The sequence below is a fragment of the Protopterus annectens genome, chromosome 4.part0 (genome assembly GCF_019279795.1).
Source record: "Protopterus annectens isolate FY-2018-M chromosome 4.part0, PAN1.0, whole genome shotgun sequence".
Taxonomy (NCBI): domain Eukaryota; kingdom Metazoa; phylum Chordata; order Ceratodontiformes; family Protopteridae; genus Protopterus; species Protopterus annectens.
In genome coordinates, this window is record NC_056733.1 from 1293264006 (window position 1) to 1293282934 (window position 18929).

At 37.6% G+C, this 18929-nt stretch overlaps 1 protein-coding gene across 1 annotated transcript in view; it reads left to right on the forward strand.

The window, feature by feature from the left end:
• Positions 1–14133: 14133 nt before the first annotated feature.
• The window catches only part of LOC122799842 (acidic mammalian chitinase-like), a 388615-nt gene continuing 383819 nt past the window's right edge, over positions 14134–18929 (forward strand). The window contains exon 1 of the mRNA XM_044069170.1: positions 14134–14164. Coding sequence (XP_043925105.1) covers positions 14149–14164 — 16 coding nt within the window. The 5' untranslated portion in view covers positions 14134–14148. The remainder of the gene's footprint in view (positions 14165–18929) is intronic.

The following is an 18929-nucleotide window of genomic DNA, read 5'->3' on the forward strand; positions in this document are numbered from 1 at the left end:
CAAGCTGATCTTGTTAAATACTCTATATTCATTTTTAGTTAAGTTGAAATATTTATTTCTACTATTCTGCTTCAGGATATCTCTCATTTCATATTTGCAAATTATCTCGAACAACTGAATACTGTTATTCATAGGTGGATTAAATTGACTTGGTCTGCCCAAACCCTCCTCCATAAATTAATCTTCATTTTTAAACCACAGGGATAAATTAAGTTTCTGAGTAAACAGTCTCAAGTCAATTAAAGTGTCTACTAACCTTGCTCTTTCTGCTGGAACCAAACTAAGGCTCTTGGGTAAAACGTCAATGTGTGTCTCCATAATATTTTTATTGGAAAAATTGTAAAGAACAAAGTCCTTGTGTGCATTTAAAATTATCCCAACAGTTTTTTTGCTCCGTAACCCCACTTAGCAACATTACCTCCTCTCCAGTTTGGCAAACCCTCTCAGACCTTCTTAACCCTAAAAAGACCTCCCTGATGATCGGTTATGGGTTTCCATCATAGGCATTTCTTCATCTCCATTTCTGATTGGTTTCTTGTGGGGTGCAGGGGAGATGTTAGTGGCTGGTTTGTGTGTTTGGCCTGACTGATTTGTGCTGCAGTGAAATAGAAGGGCAAGATCTATTTGATGTTTCAGGTTTTTCTCTTATTGTGTGGGAACGGCATGAACGAATACAAATTGAGTCAAAGAAGAGAAAAAACAATTGAAATTCTTACCTTATCCTTACTGTAATCATGAGCTAAACCAGCTGCTGGGTTTTGTGGAGTCCCTGATATGATGTAATTGTGTACTTTAAGTAAATGACTTTCATGACATAACTTTAATCTTTAAAGCATTACGCAATTGCTAGGTAGTTATAGAATGAATCTTTCTAGCTAGCAAATATATAGTAAATTTAAATATATAAAAAGAAAAAAAAGAAATGGTATAGTACAAAGCATAATTGAACTGAATATAGTTGTGTTAATCCTCTGGGTACATGATAGGAAGCTTACAGTATTATAGTATATAGATAGACATTTGTAGTAATGATCTGTTTGAATATTTATGATCTTTAATAAAGCAGAAATTACATTTTACAAAGAAAATAATTGGTGAAATGTGTTTATACCATCCTATATAAATTCCCTGCAATTATAAAGTTTTATGGTAATACATGTACTGACTTTGTAGAGCTATCATATCATCTCAAAAATAATTAGTCAGCTAGGCAGGGTGTAATTTAGGGAAATCTTATCAAATGACTTATAGAAGATTTATGTAGCTCTTGAATAACAAATAAGCAGTATTACAGTATATATCAAAATATTACAATTTTATTCTGAGACATCAATGCTAGAGTAATTGATGTTCAATAAATAGATTTGAATCATGGTATAGGTATTATATATATAATTATAATTGATGTTTTGATATAAAATTGAAAGGAAAAAATATACACATTGCATTAGCAACTTAACATACGATGAATGGAATTTCTATTATTCTAGAACACTAAAGATTGCTTATTTCAGAGGTATTTATTCTAAGTTGATTGATAAATATATATATATATATATATATATATATATATATATATATATATATAGTTTTGAACACTACAAGTTTAACTTTACCTTCCTATTAAAATCCTTTCTAGTAACATAACGTTATATATTCCTCTTGTGATATTAAAGTATCTACAAATATAATGAGCTCTGTAATTATACTTTTAAGTTATAAATGAAATGATTCATTACTATTATACACAGTCTCTAATGTGTACTTTTTTGTTTTAAGAAATAGGAACAATAGCAGATATTTATAAGTTACATGCTCTTTGTTGTATCATTAAAATATTAACTGTAAGCTTATGTTAACAAAAGCTATGACTTACTTAACCTTATTGTAATAATTTAATGTTTAATCAATTTCCTTTCACAACAATACTGGTAGCATCAGGAGGGTAAACTCTGATCTCGGAGAGTAGGTGGCACTTTTGGATAGATTCGCTGTTCAAACTGGAAGTTTTAAGCTTCATGAAGGAAGATGGTTATGAGTTATAGTTCAGATTTGTTAAGTTGTTTTATACCTTAAGTATAGTGTCCATATTTCACTTTTCTTTGGATTCTTTAGGTACATTTGAAACATTATATGAAAAATTTTATATAAACAATTTAAGATATGTAGTGGCAAATCTTAAATCATATAAGTTAACAAGATATAAGTGTGTCTCTCAAATTTCATGATATATATGAATTGTATTTCTATCAATGTTAATGGTTTAAACAATGGATGTAAAAAAGGGTAGTCTAAATAAATATTTAAAGTTATTTAAAGCTCATATTATCTTTTTACAAGAAACGTATTTGATACAGAAAGAGACTGACAGAATTAACACAGGACAGTACTCTATACTCACTAGTTCTCAATTTAAAGAAAAGAGTAGGTGAGTTGTTTTTTTATGGAAAAATTCCTTCCCAATTCATAGAATGTTACATGTTTATAATGATAACAATGGAATGTTCTGTTTAATAACTTTGGAGCTATAAAAGAAAATATATACTTTTGTAAACTTCTACTGGATACCAGGGACTGGAATTATAAAATCAGATAAAGATTCTACAAACTTATGTTCATATAGACCAATCTCTTTGTTAAATAGTGATTATAAAATGTTCATGGCAATTTATGCAAATAGCATTAAAAAAGTCTTCCTTTGTTAATAAATGAAAATCAAATGGGATTTACAATAAATAGTTATTCATATGATAAATAGTTATTCATATGATAATATTAAAAGAATAATTACAATAAATGATTATGCAAAAAACAGAAAAGAAAATTTTACTTTTGTCAGCCTAGATATTAGTAGTACTTTTGATTCAGTTATTTGGGTTTATTTATTAACTGTTTAAAAAAAATTAAATTTCCTAATAAATGTATCCAACTTGTTAAGCTTTTTTATGATACATTTTAAGCTTATATAAAAACTGGCATATATATCAAGATCTATAGAGATTACTAAGGGTAGTAAACAGGGATGCCAACTGTCCCCATTGCTATTTACCTTACTTATGGAGCCATTTGCTAATTATATGAGATTTGATAATGATATTAAAGGCTTTCAAATAAATGAAAAATTCAGATCCAAAATTTTACTTTTTACAGATTACATCTTGCTAAATGTAAGTGTTTGTAAATTATTGCTTCAGGCTTTATTTATTTGAATTATAACATTTGAAAAATATCAGGACTTAATTTTAATGAAAATAAAACTAATGTTCTTATAAATAATAATAAGCATGATATAGCATAAAGATTTCAAAAACTGATTTCTAAAGATAATAATACTTAGGCATCACTTTGATGGATAATATCAAAGATATAATTTCTAGTTAATTATACTATTATATTAGAAACCATGAATCAGCTTACTAACAGGTTTAATAATTATTCTTCAGTATAGAAGATAGATTATCATTAATTCAAAAAATTATATTTTCAAAAATTGTATACATTGTGCAATTAATTTCTTTACCACCTTCTAAGAAATGTGAAAAACAAATTAATTCTCTTCTTCTAAAATTTCTTTGGCAACCTAGTAAATCTGGGTTAACTCTAAATCATCATAGCTTCTGCATATTGAATTATCTCATTATATTCTGCCTCTTCACTTTCTACTAAAAAAAAAATGTTTCCTACCTTTCCTGGCACTAGTGTAGCCCAGATACAGATTTGCTGTATCCAGGATTTTTTGTAAGCTTCTCAGTGGTGTTCTTCAATTTTTTTTTTCGCTAGATCTGCTATTTCTCTGCTTTCCTGCACTTTTATTAGCTTATTAGTCTAGCACTTTAAACTATTCCCAGTGCCAGAAAGTCTGCTCTTCAAACTTTCCCTTAGAACTAGCTGGTTTCTCAGTAGTAGCACTAAAATCTGAATCCCTGTGACTAGCACTTGCTCTAAAACCTGCTGGAAAGCACTAGGAAGCCTTAAACTGATACAAGCACTCATCTCTCCTTGGTAATAAGGAGAAATTAATCATAGGCACTAAATAGCCTATAATTGCAAAGTATCTTGCCAAGGTAAGGGAAACAGCTCTTGTACTTTACAAAAGAAACACTAAGCCAGGCATGTCCAAGGGTCAGCTTCCTGTGAATTCTCCTGCCCACCTGGTGAATCTGGACATACTGGGGCAATGCAGCAATTGCCTCATGTACACAGACAACCCCCTCCTCCTACCACCCAAGACTACAACCTGCAAGAGAGGCACTTACATAGCCAAACTGAAAGCAAGGCTCTCTCCACCCAAGATTGTGCTAGACAGTCAAGAGGAGAAGGTTAACACCTGCACTACACCTCAAGCAACACACAGCCCTTCAAATCTCACACCACCAACATCCACACATAGTAACACTAAACCCACTTATGTGAGGCCCATAACATTAACCTGCCCAAGCAAGGACCCCCGAAGCTGAAACGCAAACACCAATCACAACCAAAGTGTCACATAGCTCACAACACCAGTGTGCCACCCAAAAACAGCCCCTAAGGCAAGACAATGTACCCAACACTTTAGTCAGAGGTGACTATATAGTCAGGCACACTGATGTTCCACTCACCAGGCTGAACAAGGAGAAAATTACAGTCAGCTGCCTGTTGGGTGCCAGGATCCACCACATCACGCATGCACTCAAGTCACTCCACAACAAGTACAAATATGACTCTGTCATTGTCCATGTTGGAGTGAATGACTTGAGATGTACCTCCCTGGACTACATGAAGAGAGACATGGAAGAGCTCTCAGATCATGTGGCCTAGGCAGGTATGACCCTAGCCATGAGTAGTATCTTGCCTTTGCCCAGAATGATACGACAGTATAAGGACAAAATGATTGACTTCAACAATTGATTAAGTTTTTGGTGTCATTCAAAGGGGATCCAGTATCTTTCTGCCTGGGATGACATGATTGACAAACCATGATGCTTTGCCAGAGATGGTCTGCACCTTTCACCCCTAGGATTCAGGTTACTGGCTAAGGCTCTTGCCACCCCTATAGTGCCTTTTTTACACAAGGCTCAAAGGACAAAACCACCACCATAACAGATATAAGCATGCAAAATCTGAAGGTAATGCTACTCAATGCTAGAAGTCTAAACCTCAAAATGCACTCTCTCAAAGCACTCCTAAAAATGGAGAACATTGATATCTGTGCATTAGCTGAGACCTGGTTCAAGGATCCAGAGAACACCCCTGCAATACCAGGCTACAACTCTTGCCACACTTTTCAGCCACCAAACCAGGGCTGAAACACTAAAGGCGGAGGAGTGTCCATATTCACCAAGGATATTCACACCTCCAGGCTAGTTGCCCAAGACAATGCATCTGAAATTCTACAGGTGCAACTAACACTAAGTAAGACTGCAATCCAAATTTTAGCTTGCTACAGATCCCCCACCATGCCCCAAGATTCTTACTACACCTTTCTAAACATACTGAAAAATATTAAGATACAACCAAACACCCTAATACTGGGTGATTTCAACTACCCTGCCATTAATTGGGAAAACTACTCGGGTACTAACACCTTTGTCCAACAGTTCTTGGAATTCATAAATTCCAACGCCCTAGATCAACTAATCCATAGTCCCACCAAGGGCTCAAATATCCTAGACCTGGTATTTACCAACATGGGAGATTGATGCCCAACTCTAGTGGTCACCCCTTTGTTGGTCAGGTCTGACCATAAGCTAATCATCCTTGACATCCACATCCCACCCCCACCCCCAGTAGGAAAACCTCCATAAAAAAACCTCTCCAAAGCTAACTTCATGCTACTCAAGTCAGAAGTGACAAACTTCATGACACCCATGCAGACCGGAACTGAAAGTTCAACTGCTGAATAAGAAATTACACTTTCTAATATACCAAAAGGTGAATTTGTGCTCTTTATCACATGTCTCTATATGCCTGTATAATGCATTCTTATTGTCCTTTGACTTGGGCATATATTCTTTTTATATAATATGCAAAACATTCTGTGCATTTAGCCAGGTATATCACAAATTTAGTAGAACAATTCCCTTTCACAAACATTATCCTAGTGCTATTGATGTTGTTTAATATCAAACCATCACTTTCATTAATGGCAAAACACTGATTACAGGCTCCACATCTAGTTGTGTGTTTGCCTATTCCTTTAATATTCCTTCCCATTTTATACACAAATGTAGGATGTGTACCTACAATGTCCTTAATTTCCTGATCTGCCATTAATACTTTCCATGCACTGGATATAATTGTTTTGATGTGTTCTGTGTACGGACCATACTCTATCACACATGCTTTATTATAACTTTTCACTGTAGTTTATTTTCCTAAATTCAACTCAACTCCCTTCAATGGTATATATTGTTTTCCCCTTTCACTTAGTACATAGTTGCACACATCTTTCATCATCATAATATTGTAATTTCGATCTTTGAATAAATTTGTGATGAATCAATCACATCCTCTATATCCGAAGTCATCCTTATGGCCCTTATGCATTGCCCCTAAAAAATTTTATATTTCATTTTACTGGGATGATTACTAGAATATTCTATGTATGAGTTAGTGAATTTGCTTTTTCTATAAATTTTAGATTTGAATTTGATTTGGAATTGTAATTACGAAATTGTTTCTGATTGATAGAAGGATAACAGATTAATTATATAAGTACATGAGAGTAGAACAACCTCAAATGGCAATTGGTATTCCCAAGACAAGTATTGAACCCATTATCTCGGGGAGTAAATCCAAGACATTTCCCTTAGGAGTTATTGTGGATACTATGTTAAAACATATTTATGGGAAAGTAGAACATATGGTAAAAGATTCATGGCAATTTTTGGAAAATTATCCCATAGAATGCTGGAAGCCAAACTACATCTATATATCTATAGATGTAGTAGATCTGTTTTCTAGCATTCCAAAGGAACAGGGAATGGAGGCTTTCCAAAATATAGTGACTTAGAATGGGATAAAATTTATTTGGTAATTGAACTCATGTCGATTGTATTGGATCACAATTTTATTTTTCATGATGGAGAATATTTCAGGCAAACCAAGGGGGCTATGGGGGTCATGCTTGACTGGGAGAACACAGTGATTTTCAATAGTGTTCATTTCAAGAACATTCAATATTATTCGAGGTTTTTGGATGATATCTATATTCTCTGTGAAGGAGATGAAGATAGTGTCAATCAGTTTATGGAATATATTAATAATAGTAGTGTATATTTAAAGTTCACACTCACCCATAGTATGAATGGTGTAGCTTATTTGGATACATTTGTATATAATGGATTTGGAAAATTCAAATCTAAAATTTATAGAAAAAGCACATTCACTAACTCATACATAGAATATTCTAGTAATCATCCTAGTAAAATGAAATATAACATTTTTAAGGGGCAATGCATAAGGGCCATAAGGATGACTTTGGATATAGAGGATGTGATTGCAGAGTTAGGATTCATCACAAATTTATTCAAAGATCGAAATTACAACATTATGATGATGAAAGATGTGTGCAACTATGTACTAAGTGAAAGGGGAAAAAAATATATACCATTGTTAGGAACTAAGGAAAAGGGAGTTGAGTTGAATTTAGGAAAAGAAACTACAGTGAAAAGTTATAATAGAGCATGTGTGATAGAGTATGGTCCGTACACAGAACACATCAAAACAATTATATCCAGTGCATGGAAAGTATTAATGGCAGATCAGGAAATTAAGGACGTTGTAGGTACACATCCTACATTTGTGTATAAAATGGGAAGGAATATTAAAGGATTTTTAGAGGGGGCTATATGACACAAGGGAACAAAAAATATAGGCAAACACACAACTAGATGTGGAGCCTGTAATCAGTGTTTTGCCATTAATGAAAGTGATGGTTTGATATTAAACAACATCAATAGCACTAGGATAAGGTTTGTGAAAGGGAATTGTTCTACTAAATTTGTGATATACCTGGCTAAATGCACAGAATGTTTTGCATATTATATAGGCAAAATGGAGCAATTTTTTAAAAAAAGAATATATGCCCACTTATATAGTATAAAGTCAAAGGACAATAAGAATGCATTATACAGGCATATAGAGACATGTGGTAAAGAGCACAAATTCACCTTTGGTATATTAGAAAGTGTAATTTCTGACCCTAGAGGGGGCAATGTTAAGAATGTACTGGCTTGCAGAGAATTATGGTGGCAGCTGTATACAGATGCCACCACATTCCCTGGATTAAATGAAAACATATCAATTAAACCTCTGTTAGACAGACGTACTTGATTTTGTTACCAATATATAATATGGAATTTATACTGTTTTTATATGTAAAGCATTTTTATATGTAAAAAATTTCTCACATGTATTATGTTTTTATTGATAGTTTAGTTTTTGTCATATTTATTTAGAGTAGTAGGTATACATACACACAATTGGATGTGCTTGACATGATAGTATGTTGCTTTAAGAATGACTAAGAAGATTTGAAAGTTTTGGCGCCAGATTAGTTATTTAAACTGATGGCATTTGTATGCAAGTTGTTCTGATGAAGCTCATATTTGTGATGAGTGAAAGCGCTTAACGTTTGTGTACGTTACAATATGTTTGTGTACGTTTCAACTGTGGATTAAATCTTCTCGCTGATTTTACACACTGTGGCAGTTTTGTGTGTTGGATGCATCAAGCGTTTTTGAGTGGAGTTATAGTTTTACTAATAAATATAGAAGGTGTCAGGATTTGGGCCTTAAACAAAGTGGAATTCCCTGATAATTACACCATTGACAGCACTCCCCTATGCTGAAACTAGTGGTACAAGGTCTGGGAATGCAAGTAGATAGCAATCTGAACTTCAACCACCAAGTATACACAGTGTTATGGAAAGGTTACATCATGCACCTCATAAGTCAGCTCATCATATCCAGATCTGAGGATGATATAACAACACTGTACTCAAACCACATCAGAAAACTAATAGAGGATAGTGCTTCCTTTTGCATGTAACTCACCAGACACCTGAAGCCAGGGGGTTTCACTCCAAGAAAATACAGGTCATATAAACCATGCCATGATCTATATGGATAGGCTGAAAGCCCTGTCCCCGAAATATGTATCATATAGGATGAGGTGGTTTGTGCCTGGCCTACAGGCCATAACTGACCCTGCCTTGATGGGAATACTGCACATTGCAAATCAGCAGTCTGGTAAAAGGAAGGTGATAAAAGCACTGTGCCACATGCTGTTGTATAATGCTGTCGCTAATGTCAAGCAAGTGCACACACACACACACACACACACACACACACACACACACACACACACACACACACACACCAGCTGATTGAAATGAGAACAGAATCCTACCTAAGTACACTGACTACAGTAGTCTGTATCTAAAGCAAGTGTTGCAGCTCAAGTCTGACTTGGAGAGTCTCAGACAACACTTTATAGGTGATGACATCAGCAGTGTCTGGGGAGGAGCAAATGGTAAGAGCACTGTCCCATATGCAGTTGTAAAATGCTCTAACATCAAGCAAGTGCTAAAACACACTCACACACATACACAGACAATTTGACTGCAGTGAGAAGAGAACTCCTACCTATCTACACTGACTACACATCTCTGTATTTAAGGCAAGTGCTACAGCTCAAGTCTGACCTGGAGAGTCTCAAACAACACTTTATAGGTGACAACATCAGCAGTGTCTGGGAAAGAGAAAGTGGTATGAGCACTGTCCAACAAGCTGTTGTAAAATGGTCTCTCTAATGTCAAGCAAGAGCACAAACACACACACACCAGTTGACTGCAGTGAGAACAGAAACCCTACCTAAGTACACAGACTAGAGAACTTAGTACTTTACACAGGTGCCACAGCACAAGTCTGACCTTAATAAGTTACAGGACAACTTATAGTGAATGACATCAGCAGGGGAGTTGGAAACATGAGGTTGGCAGGGCTGGCTGAAATGGATGTGTAGGTATGTGCAAGTGTCTAAATATTGTCAATCCATGTCATTTCAGGATACACACTTATGCTTCTCTGACTAGACAGACACACACCTCCCAGTACTTATACAACTTACAGTGGATGATGACAGCAGGAGATGTTGGTGAGAACAGGTTGGTGGGGCTGCCTGAAATGGATATATAGGCATATTCAACTGTCACAATAGTTCAAGTTCTACATGCTACCAGATTGCTGGGTGTGCATTCTGTAGTACTTGGTGGTTGTGTTTCAATGTGCAGTTATACTTTAAGAGACAGGTTTACCAAGCGATATGCAAACGTGTTCACACTATAAGTATTAGAAAATTAGAATGCGTACTGCCATTCTAATGATGTGCATGGTATATAACACAACATGTGTTATTTATTTATGTAGTGAATTTCCAAATTAGTGAACAAGAACTGACAGACCATGTTCACAGTGACTGAGGGTAGGTAAGAGATGACTACACTGTAAATATGCAACATTTGTTTAGATAGGGCCTTCATTTTTTGTGTTTCCACATATATTTTCATGTCAGGAACACTAAATAGACAGTAAACAAAAGTAATACATGCTATTGTCCACTTTGCATAACACACCTCCAAGCAGCAGGTTTGTGCAGTGGTTGCAAAGAGTTTGCACATGCGAGATACACATTTCTACTGCTTTTTGCTGTTTGCCCAAAGTTAAGCATTGTGCAAGCAAGAAGCTTATTGCTAAAATGATGAGATGTAGTATTGAGTGTATGAAACACACCTATTGCTTAGCTGACTCTGTGGTAGCAGGTATAAATGCAGTGATACATTTCTTTTAGAGCCCAGATGATATAGGGTTTGAATCCAGGTGCATACAATAATTTTAAATAAGTAGTGATAATGGAATGAGATTTAAGCTACAGTGTTTAAGTGGCATTGCACTGAGCTAACTGCACCAAGAAAGAGCTGTTCACTATTTAACTCTGTGCAAACATAGAAGCCAAAAAGTGAAGGGCTCCATTTTTTTGCCACTTATGTGTGTGATGTGTGTGATTCTATTTTTTGACCAGATTATAGGTGTTAAAATGGGGTAGATAGGAAAGGGGTGAAATGGGAGGCAAGCAGGGGGAAGAACAAAGGGAAAGCAATATAGAAATGTGTGGAAGGAAGGTAGGAAAGAACCATAGCTATACATTTCTCCAATAGTGTAAAATGAAAATATGTACAGAATATTAGCTGAATTTGGACTGTCACCTCCACAAAGGGGGTGACAACAATGCAATCATGTTGTATAGCCAAATGGCCCTGATCAAGTATGTCAAGTAGACATGTGTGAAATGAAGAGCAATGTATGGGACAGTATTTTTTTTAGTGGGATAGGTACCCATTTTTTTCCTTCATTAAGAGAGGAATGCTGGGTAAGAGATGGTGATATTTCTGGGTCAGGTAAGTTGGGTAGGTGAGGAAGCAAATGGAAATAAACAGGACAAACAAGATGAGACACAGGGATGGTAAGGGACACAAAAGGTTGGGGGACACTATAGGATGAGGCAGGGGACGACTCAAGATCACGACAGTCAAACATGGGAACAGTGAGAGTCTAGTCCTCACTTGCAGGACTGTCATTATTGGCCACTTACTCTGCTGGCTGCTGTAGTGCTTGATGTCTTCTCCTCCTATATACCATGAGGGAGAGCAGCATCTCCATCTGGCATAGGCATGCACCAATGGTTCTGCCCACAACCCTATGCACCAGCCCTGGCATCTACTGATGGGTGATGAAATCACTACCACTGCCAGTACTCCTGGAGGGTACCAGAGCACCAGCTTCCAGGATACCACTACCTAAGAGCCTAAGTAATGCAGGGGCAGCAGAAGCAGTACTGCCAGATTGGGTCCCAGGTGGGTTGGGGGGTCAGTGCTAGAGCCAGTGGGGTGGGTACAAGCTGAATCACTAGTGCTGGCCTACCTCTCTGTGCTGTTAAGCTTTGATTTATTTTTTACAGATGGACATGGAGAGATGACACATAATAGAAAAAAAGAGATAAGGGTTGGGGTGAGAGAAAAAAAGATACAATTAATATCATCATATGTGATATGAAATACATTTTCACAATAATACTATTATTTTAACTGAAGTTTTATATTTAAGTATATGTCCTAACAACTACAAACTACAATTACAAATCAATCAAAATAATACTTCCAGTTGCACATATGCTTCATCCAATTATACAGATTACAGTTAACAGCACTGCATTTATGCCAGTGGTACAGATATTAAAATCTGTAATATTATTAAAGAATTGCAGTATTGTATAGTTACTTGTGGTATTTGAACCTAGAACCTCTGACTTCAGTCTTACACTTAACTCCGGAATTTGGTTTGTGCTACAGAGTTATGCATACATACTTGTTTTTACAGTTAGGATATGCATGCTTAATGTGTTACTAGTGTATAGAAGACAAAAAAATCTCCAAAACTGTTAAAGCTACAATAAGACTTCTCTTGTGCTGCATACATAGTTCTAGCTTCCCTCTATCTCTCCAAATGTTTATCCTGAGCTCAACAATTTACAACAATCTCAAGATTAGCTGTGGAAAGAAAAGAAAAGAAGTGGAAAGAAAAGAAAAGAAAAGAAGAGAAAAGAAGAGCGTTATGCATACCAGTCTGGCCTCTATGCAACTTCTATCTATTCTAAATTTTCTGTATTAGCATACTTACACAGCTGTGGAATGACTCCCATTCTAAATTCACCCAACCACTGGTTGAATGTATCCCTCTTACACCTTTGTAGGTCATTAAAATAGTGCCGACATTGTTCTCCAGTGTGTGGAATACCAGTTGCACTGGATACAGCCTGAGTCAAACTATCCCATGCCTCAGACTTTTAATGGGAGCCATAATAGTCTCCCTGAAGAAGCCTTTGGCTGTGGTGCTTTACCAGGAGTCCAATAAAGATTCTGGACTCCTGAACACCCCACCTCTGCACCCTAAATTGGACACCTTCTCCTCTAACACCAGTCATGTCTACTCCCAAAAATAGTACAATGGAGAATGATGAATTCCCACCAATTCCTATCATGTTTACCAGTAGTGCACAAGCCCAAGAAATGATGCCAAGCACATTTGCTTGATGTTAAGTGGTTAGCAACAATGCCAGAGAGGAAATCAAGTTTTATTCATTGGAAGGTTAATCTGACAATTCACATTAGTTTGAGGGGTGTCTGCTGCTGTTACTGTTAGGTGATTTAACTTTGTAGATGTGCTGCTGGAGGCATAAAAGTCATAACCTGACACGTTTGTTTAGCTGTATGCATTGCTAAAATGTATTTGTACAGTGCGTGATTCAAACTTATGCAAAGGGGACAAGACATTTTCTTCCACAGCAGTAATTTCCATCTTTGCCACAGAAGAAGTGCTTTTCACACATAGTCATGCATCATTGATAAATATAGAGGACAGGTTGAGGTGTTAACCATGTCTGTGTGTGACCATATATACATTTGTTTGTATATGTGTCTTATTTAAGTGTAAAAGCCATCCAAGTCCAGACAGGAGACTTATACTTACATAGTAGACAGGATATCCTCAGGCATACATCTGAATATTCAAAACACAGTAAGGGTGTTTTATCCCTCATAAATATAATTCATATCAGCTCCACTATTTATAATTATTTATAAAATGGTATAAGTGATATTACACATAATATGAAATGGAACAACAAAAATGCCTGCAATTTCCTGTATTAGAATCCAGGACTATGTGGATGGCAGACCTACACTTACAGCTGTTATCACAGGAATATTGAAATAACACTGGATATTTTGATGGTCATTACTCTAAACTGAACTGTCATAACATTAAAAATATTGTAAACTTCCTGTAATAGAACCCAGTACCAGCTCTATTCGAGCCTTACACTTATATCAAATACCACAGGATTAGTTAAATAACAGTTGCATACTTTTCTATTTATTCCAAATTTCTGTGTGTTGACTGCCGTACTCGCCAATTAGCATGTTTGTTTGATGGAAGGCAAAAACTGCAAAAATGTATCCTTTTTTACCTTTGCACTGTCTCTGCCCTGTCTGCAGGTCTTCTGTCTGCCTCCTGTGTGGTCCAGTAGTCCAGGTTTGCCCACTGCTAAATGGTGCGTAAACGAGGTAAGCTAAGCTAAAACTAACATTTACTGTGTTTCTACATTTCCATTGTTTGCATGAAGCCGCACACCGCACAAACACTGACATTTAAAAAAAAAAACAAAATTGCAATATTATGTCAAAGGAAGGAAATACATCTATTACATCAACAACAAGACTAAAACTGATGTTGGTACACATGACTTATTTTCACACAGCTCTGGATTTGAACTCTCACTCCAATGAAACTTCAAAGCATACTAAGGGTGTCTTATACCTCTTTTGCCACAGGAACAGCTTTGTAGTACAGATTGAAAGTCAATGTGTATACAGCCAACTGCAATATCATCCACAGGGGTCTTTATTAGATCTTTGAATGCTTAGGTTGTCGAACGCTGAAACGTCAACACCTAAACATCGAAGTCTAATAAATGTGACAGGCCAATTATGCTAATTTTTTCCCGGGGAAAAATTCACTTGGTCGTCATTGGGCATTTGCCCTTTTCCCTGATATAGAGTGATCTCAGAATTGGTATATTTAGTTAGGGGGGTGTGGGGGGCACAGCCCCCATGTCAGGAGGTGTGGGGGGGTGAAGCCCCCCACTTAGGGTTTTAGAGGGTTTTTTTTTTTGTTGGCCATGCACATTTTTTCCCTGCGAAAAAATTTGCGTAATTGGCCTGTCGCTTTTATTAGACTTCGATCTTTAGGTGTTGAAGATTCGGCGTTCGACAACCTAAGCATTCAAATATCTAATATAGACCCTATCCACAGTACTACTAAAACGTATCACAGTTGTTTGTTCATCTGTTAATTTCAGACATAGTGTACTGCATGATCACACAACCATTTCTGAGTTTTGCTTGCATATATGCAGCTTTGTCTTATCTGTCTGTGCTTGTTGCTCATTTTTGCCTTATCTGACCAGAAATTTGAAACATGCAGTCTGTAATGTATTCTGTATAATTGTCCTTAAGTGTGAGGATGTTAAATGGCAGTTATATACTGTAGTCAAGAAATGAAGGAGAGGTTAAATGATACTGAACAGAAATTGTGAAATGCGTGTTGCTTGCTTATATTTCACACACTGATAAAATTACTTCTACACTTTGTAAGTCTAACCTGGCTGACACATCCACTGGAGGTAAGTGAGTTTGAATTGCTGCTGTGTTTTCCTTCTCCCTACCAGTAATCATGCACAGTTGCAATCCATTAGCAATAGACACTGAGGTAGTGCCTGCACTATATTTACATCTGTTACATGCAGCCAATTATTTGGGATTCAGTAATTCTACTGAGTTCACAACCCAGCCACTGGGAATGTACAAGCCAGTGTATTTCTTCATGATGGTCCCAAGCCCTGATAAATGGGGAGAGTTACATCAGGAAAAGCATCCGGTGTAAAATTGTGCCAGATCAAATATGTGGACAACAGTACAGATTTCCATACTGGATCAGTCGAGGCCCGGGTTAACAATGACCACCTCCAGTACTGTTAGCCAACTGGGTGCTGGTGGAAATTGGGCTACTGTTAGCCAAAGAAAAAGGAGAAGAAGAGGGGGAAGGCATGCCTGGGCAGGAGGAGAGGAGAAAAGTTAGGAGTGTGGAAGTGAGGGTAGGAACTTTGAATTTGGCAGTATGACTGGTAAAGGAAGAGAGCTAGCTGATGTGTTGGAGAGAAGGAAGGTTGACATATTGTGTGTGCAAGAGACCAGATAGAAGAGGAGTAAGGCCAGGGGTATCAGAGGTGGGTTCAAATTGTTCTATCATGATGTGGATGGGAGGAGAAATGGGGTAGGAGTTATTGTTAAGGAACAACATGTCAAGAGTGTTTTGGAGGTGAAAAGAGTGTCAGATAGGGTGATGTTTATGAAGCTGGAAACTCATGGTGTGATGATGAATGTTGTTAGTGCATGTGCTGCACAAGTTGGGTGTGTGATGGATAAGAAAGAAAAATTTTGGAGCTAGTTGGATGAAGTGGTGGAGAGTGTACCCAAGGGTGAGAGAGTGGTGACTGGAGCAGATTTCAATGGGCATGTTGGTGAAGGGAGCAGAGGGGATGAGGAGGTGATGAGTAGGGATAGTGTTAAGGAGAGGAATACAGAAGGTCAGATGGTAATGGATTTTGTGAAAAGGATGGACATGGCTGTGGTGAATACATATTTTAAGAAAGGGAGAAGAATAAGTTGACGTACAAGAGTGGAGGAAAATGCACACAGGTGGATTATATCCTATGCAGGAGGGCCATTCTGAAGGAGATTGAAGACTGCAAAGTGGTGACAGGGGATAGCATAGTTAGGCAGCAAAGGATGGTGGTCTGTAGGATGATGTTGGTGATCAAGAAGAAGAGGAGGAGAGTGAGGGCAGTGGCAAGGATCAAATGATGGAAGTTCAAAAAGGATAACTGTAAGGTGGAGTTCAGGGAAGAGTTAAGACAGGCACTGGGTGGCAGTGAAGAGTTACCAGATAGCTAGACAGCCACAGCAGAGGTGGTAAGGGAGACAGCTAGAAAGGTGCTTGGTGTGACATCTGGAAAGAGGAAGGAGGACAAGAAGACCTGGTGGTGGAATGAAGAAGTACAGGAGAACATTCAGAGGAAGAGGTTAGTGAAGAAGAAGTGGGATTGTCAGAGAGATGAAGAAGGTAGACAGGAGTACAAAACCATGAGACGTATGGTGACAAAGGCTAAGGATAAGGCATATGGAGAGTTGTATGAAAGGTTGAACACTAAGGAGGGAGAAAAGGATCAATACTAATTGGCTAGACAGAGGGGCCGAGTCTGCAAAGATGTGCAGCAGGTTAGGGTGATAAACAATAATGAGGGAAATATACTCACAAGCAAGGAGAGTGTGATGAGCAGATGGAAAGAGTACTTTGAGGGGCTGATGAATGAAGAAAATGAGAGAGAGAGAAGGTTGGATGGTGTGGGGATAATTAATCAGGAAGTACAATGGATTAGCAAGGAGGAAATAGGGACTACTAATAAGATGAAGAATGGAAAGGCTGTTGGTCCAGATGACATATCTGTGGAAACGTGGAGCTGTTTAAGAGAGATGGGAGTGGGGTTTTTAACCAATTTAACAAAATCTTGGAAAGTGAGAAGATGCCTGAGGAGTAGAGAAGATGTGTATTGGTACCGATTTTTAAGAATAAGGGTGATTTGCAGAGCTGTAGTAACTACAGAGGGATAAAACTGATCAGCCACAGCATGAAGTTATGGGAAAGAGCAGTGAAAGCTAGGTTAAGAAGGGAGGTAATGATTAATGAGCAGCAATACAGTTTCATGCCAGGAATGAGCACTACAGATGTGATGTTTTCTCTGAGGGTGTTGATGGCCAAGTATTGAGAAGGTCAGAAGGAGTTGCATTGTGCCTTTGTGGACTTAGAGAAAGCATATGACAGGGTTTCTAGAGAGGAGTTGTGGTATTGGTTGAGGACATCACGAGTAACAGAGAAGTATGTAAGAGTGGTACAGGATATGTATGAGGGCAGTGTGACAGTGGTGAGGTCTGCAGTAGGAGTGATGGATGCATTCAAGGTGGAAGTGGGATTGCATCAAGGATCAGCTCTGAGGTCTTTCTTATTAGCAATGGTGATGGACAGGTTGACAGATGAGATCAGACAGGTGTCCCCTTGGAACATAATGTTTGCAGATGACATTGTGATTTGTAGTTAGAGTAGGCAACAGATTGAGGAGACCCTGGAGAGGTGGAGATGTGCTCTAGAGAAGAGAGGAGAGGAGTCAAGGTCAGCATGAATAAGACAGAATATATGTGTGTGAATGAGAGGGAGGATAGAGGAATGGTGATGCAGGGAATAGAGCTGGCAAAGGTGGATGAGTTTAAATACTTGGATTTAACAGTTCAGAGTAATGATGATTGTGGAAGGGTGGTGAAGAAGAGAGTGCAGGTAGGGTGGAGTGGGTGGAGAAGAGTGTCAGGAATGATTTGAGACAGATGAGTACCAGTCAGAGTAAAAGGGAAGGTCTACAAGATGGTAGTGAGAGCAGCTATGTTATATCGGCTGGAGATGGTGGCACTGAATAAAAGACAGGAGTTAGAGCTGGAGGTGGCAGAGTTAAAGATGTGAAGATTTGCAATGGTTGTGATGAGGATGGTCAGGATTAGAAATGAGTATATTAGAGGGTCAGCTCAGGTTGGACGGTTTGGAGACAAAGGCAGAGAGGCGAGATTGCATTGGTTTGGACATGTGCTGGGGAGGGATGCTTGGTATATTGGGAGAAGGATGCTAAGGATGGAGCTGCCAGGTAAGAGGAAAAGAGGAAGGTCTAAGATAAGGTTTATGGATGTGGTGAGAGAGGACATGCAGGTAGTTGGTGTGACACAGCCAGATGCAGAGGACAGGAAGAAATGGAAACAGATGATCCACTATGGCAACCCCTAATGGGATCCGCTGAAAGAAAAAGAATTCTACTGGGTTTGCAACTCAGTTTTATTTTCTCCATGCTCACAGCCCTGAATCTACACCATAAAAAGGAACCATGTGGCTAGGAAACCGGAAGGTGAGGAGAAATGTTTATGTGGATAACACAGAATAAGATTGCTATTACTTTGGATTTATCTGCCCTGAAGACTACTGATCTTAATAAAAGTATGCTTGTATTTGTCAGTTAGATACTGGATATGCTGATATGTCACTAAGAAAAATCCTTTGTATGTAAATATTTATATCTAATCTATCTCTCTCTCTCTTTCTATGTATATATATATATATATATATATATATATTGTTGTATCTTTCGGCTTTTTCCCGGTTAGGTGTTGCCACAGC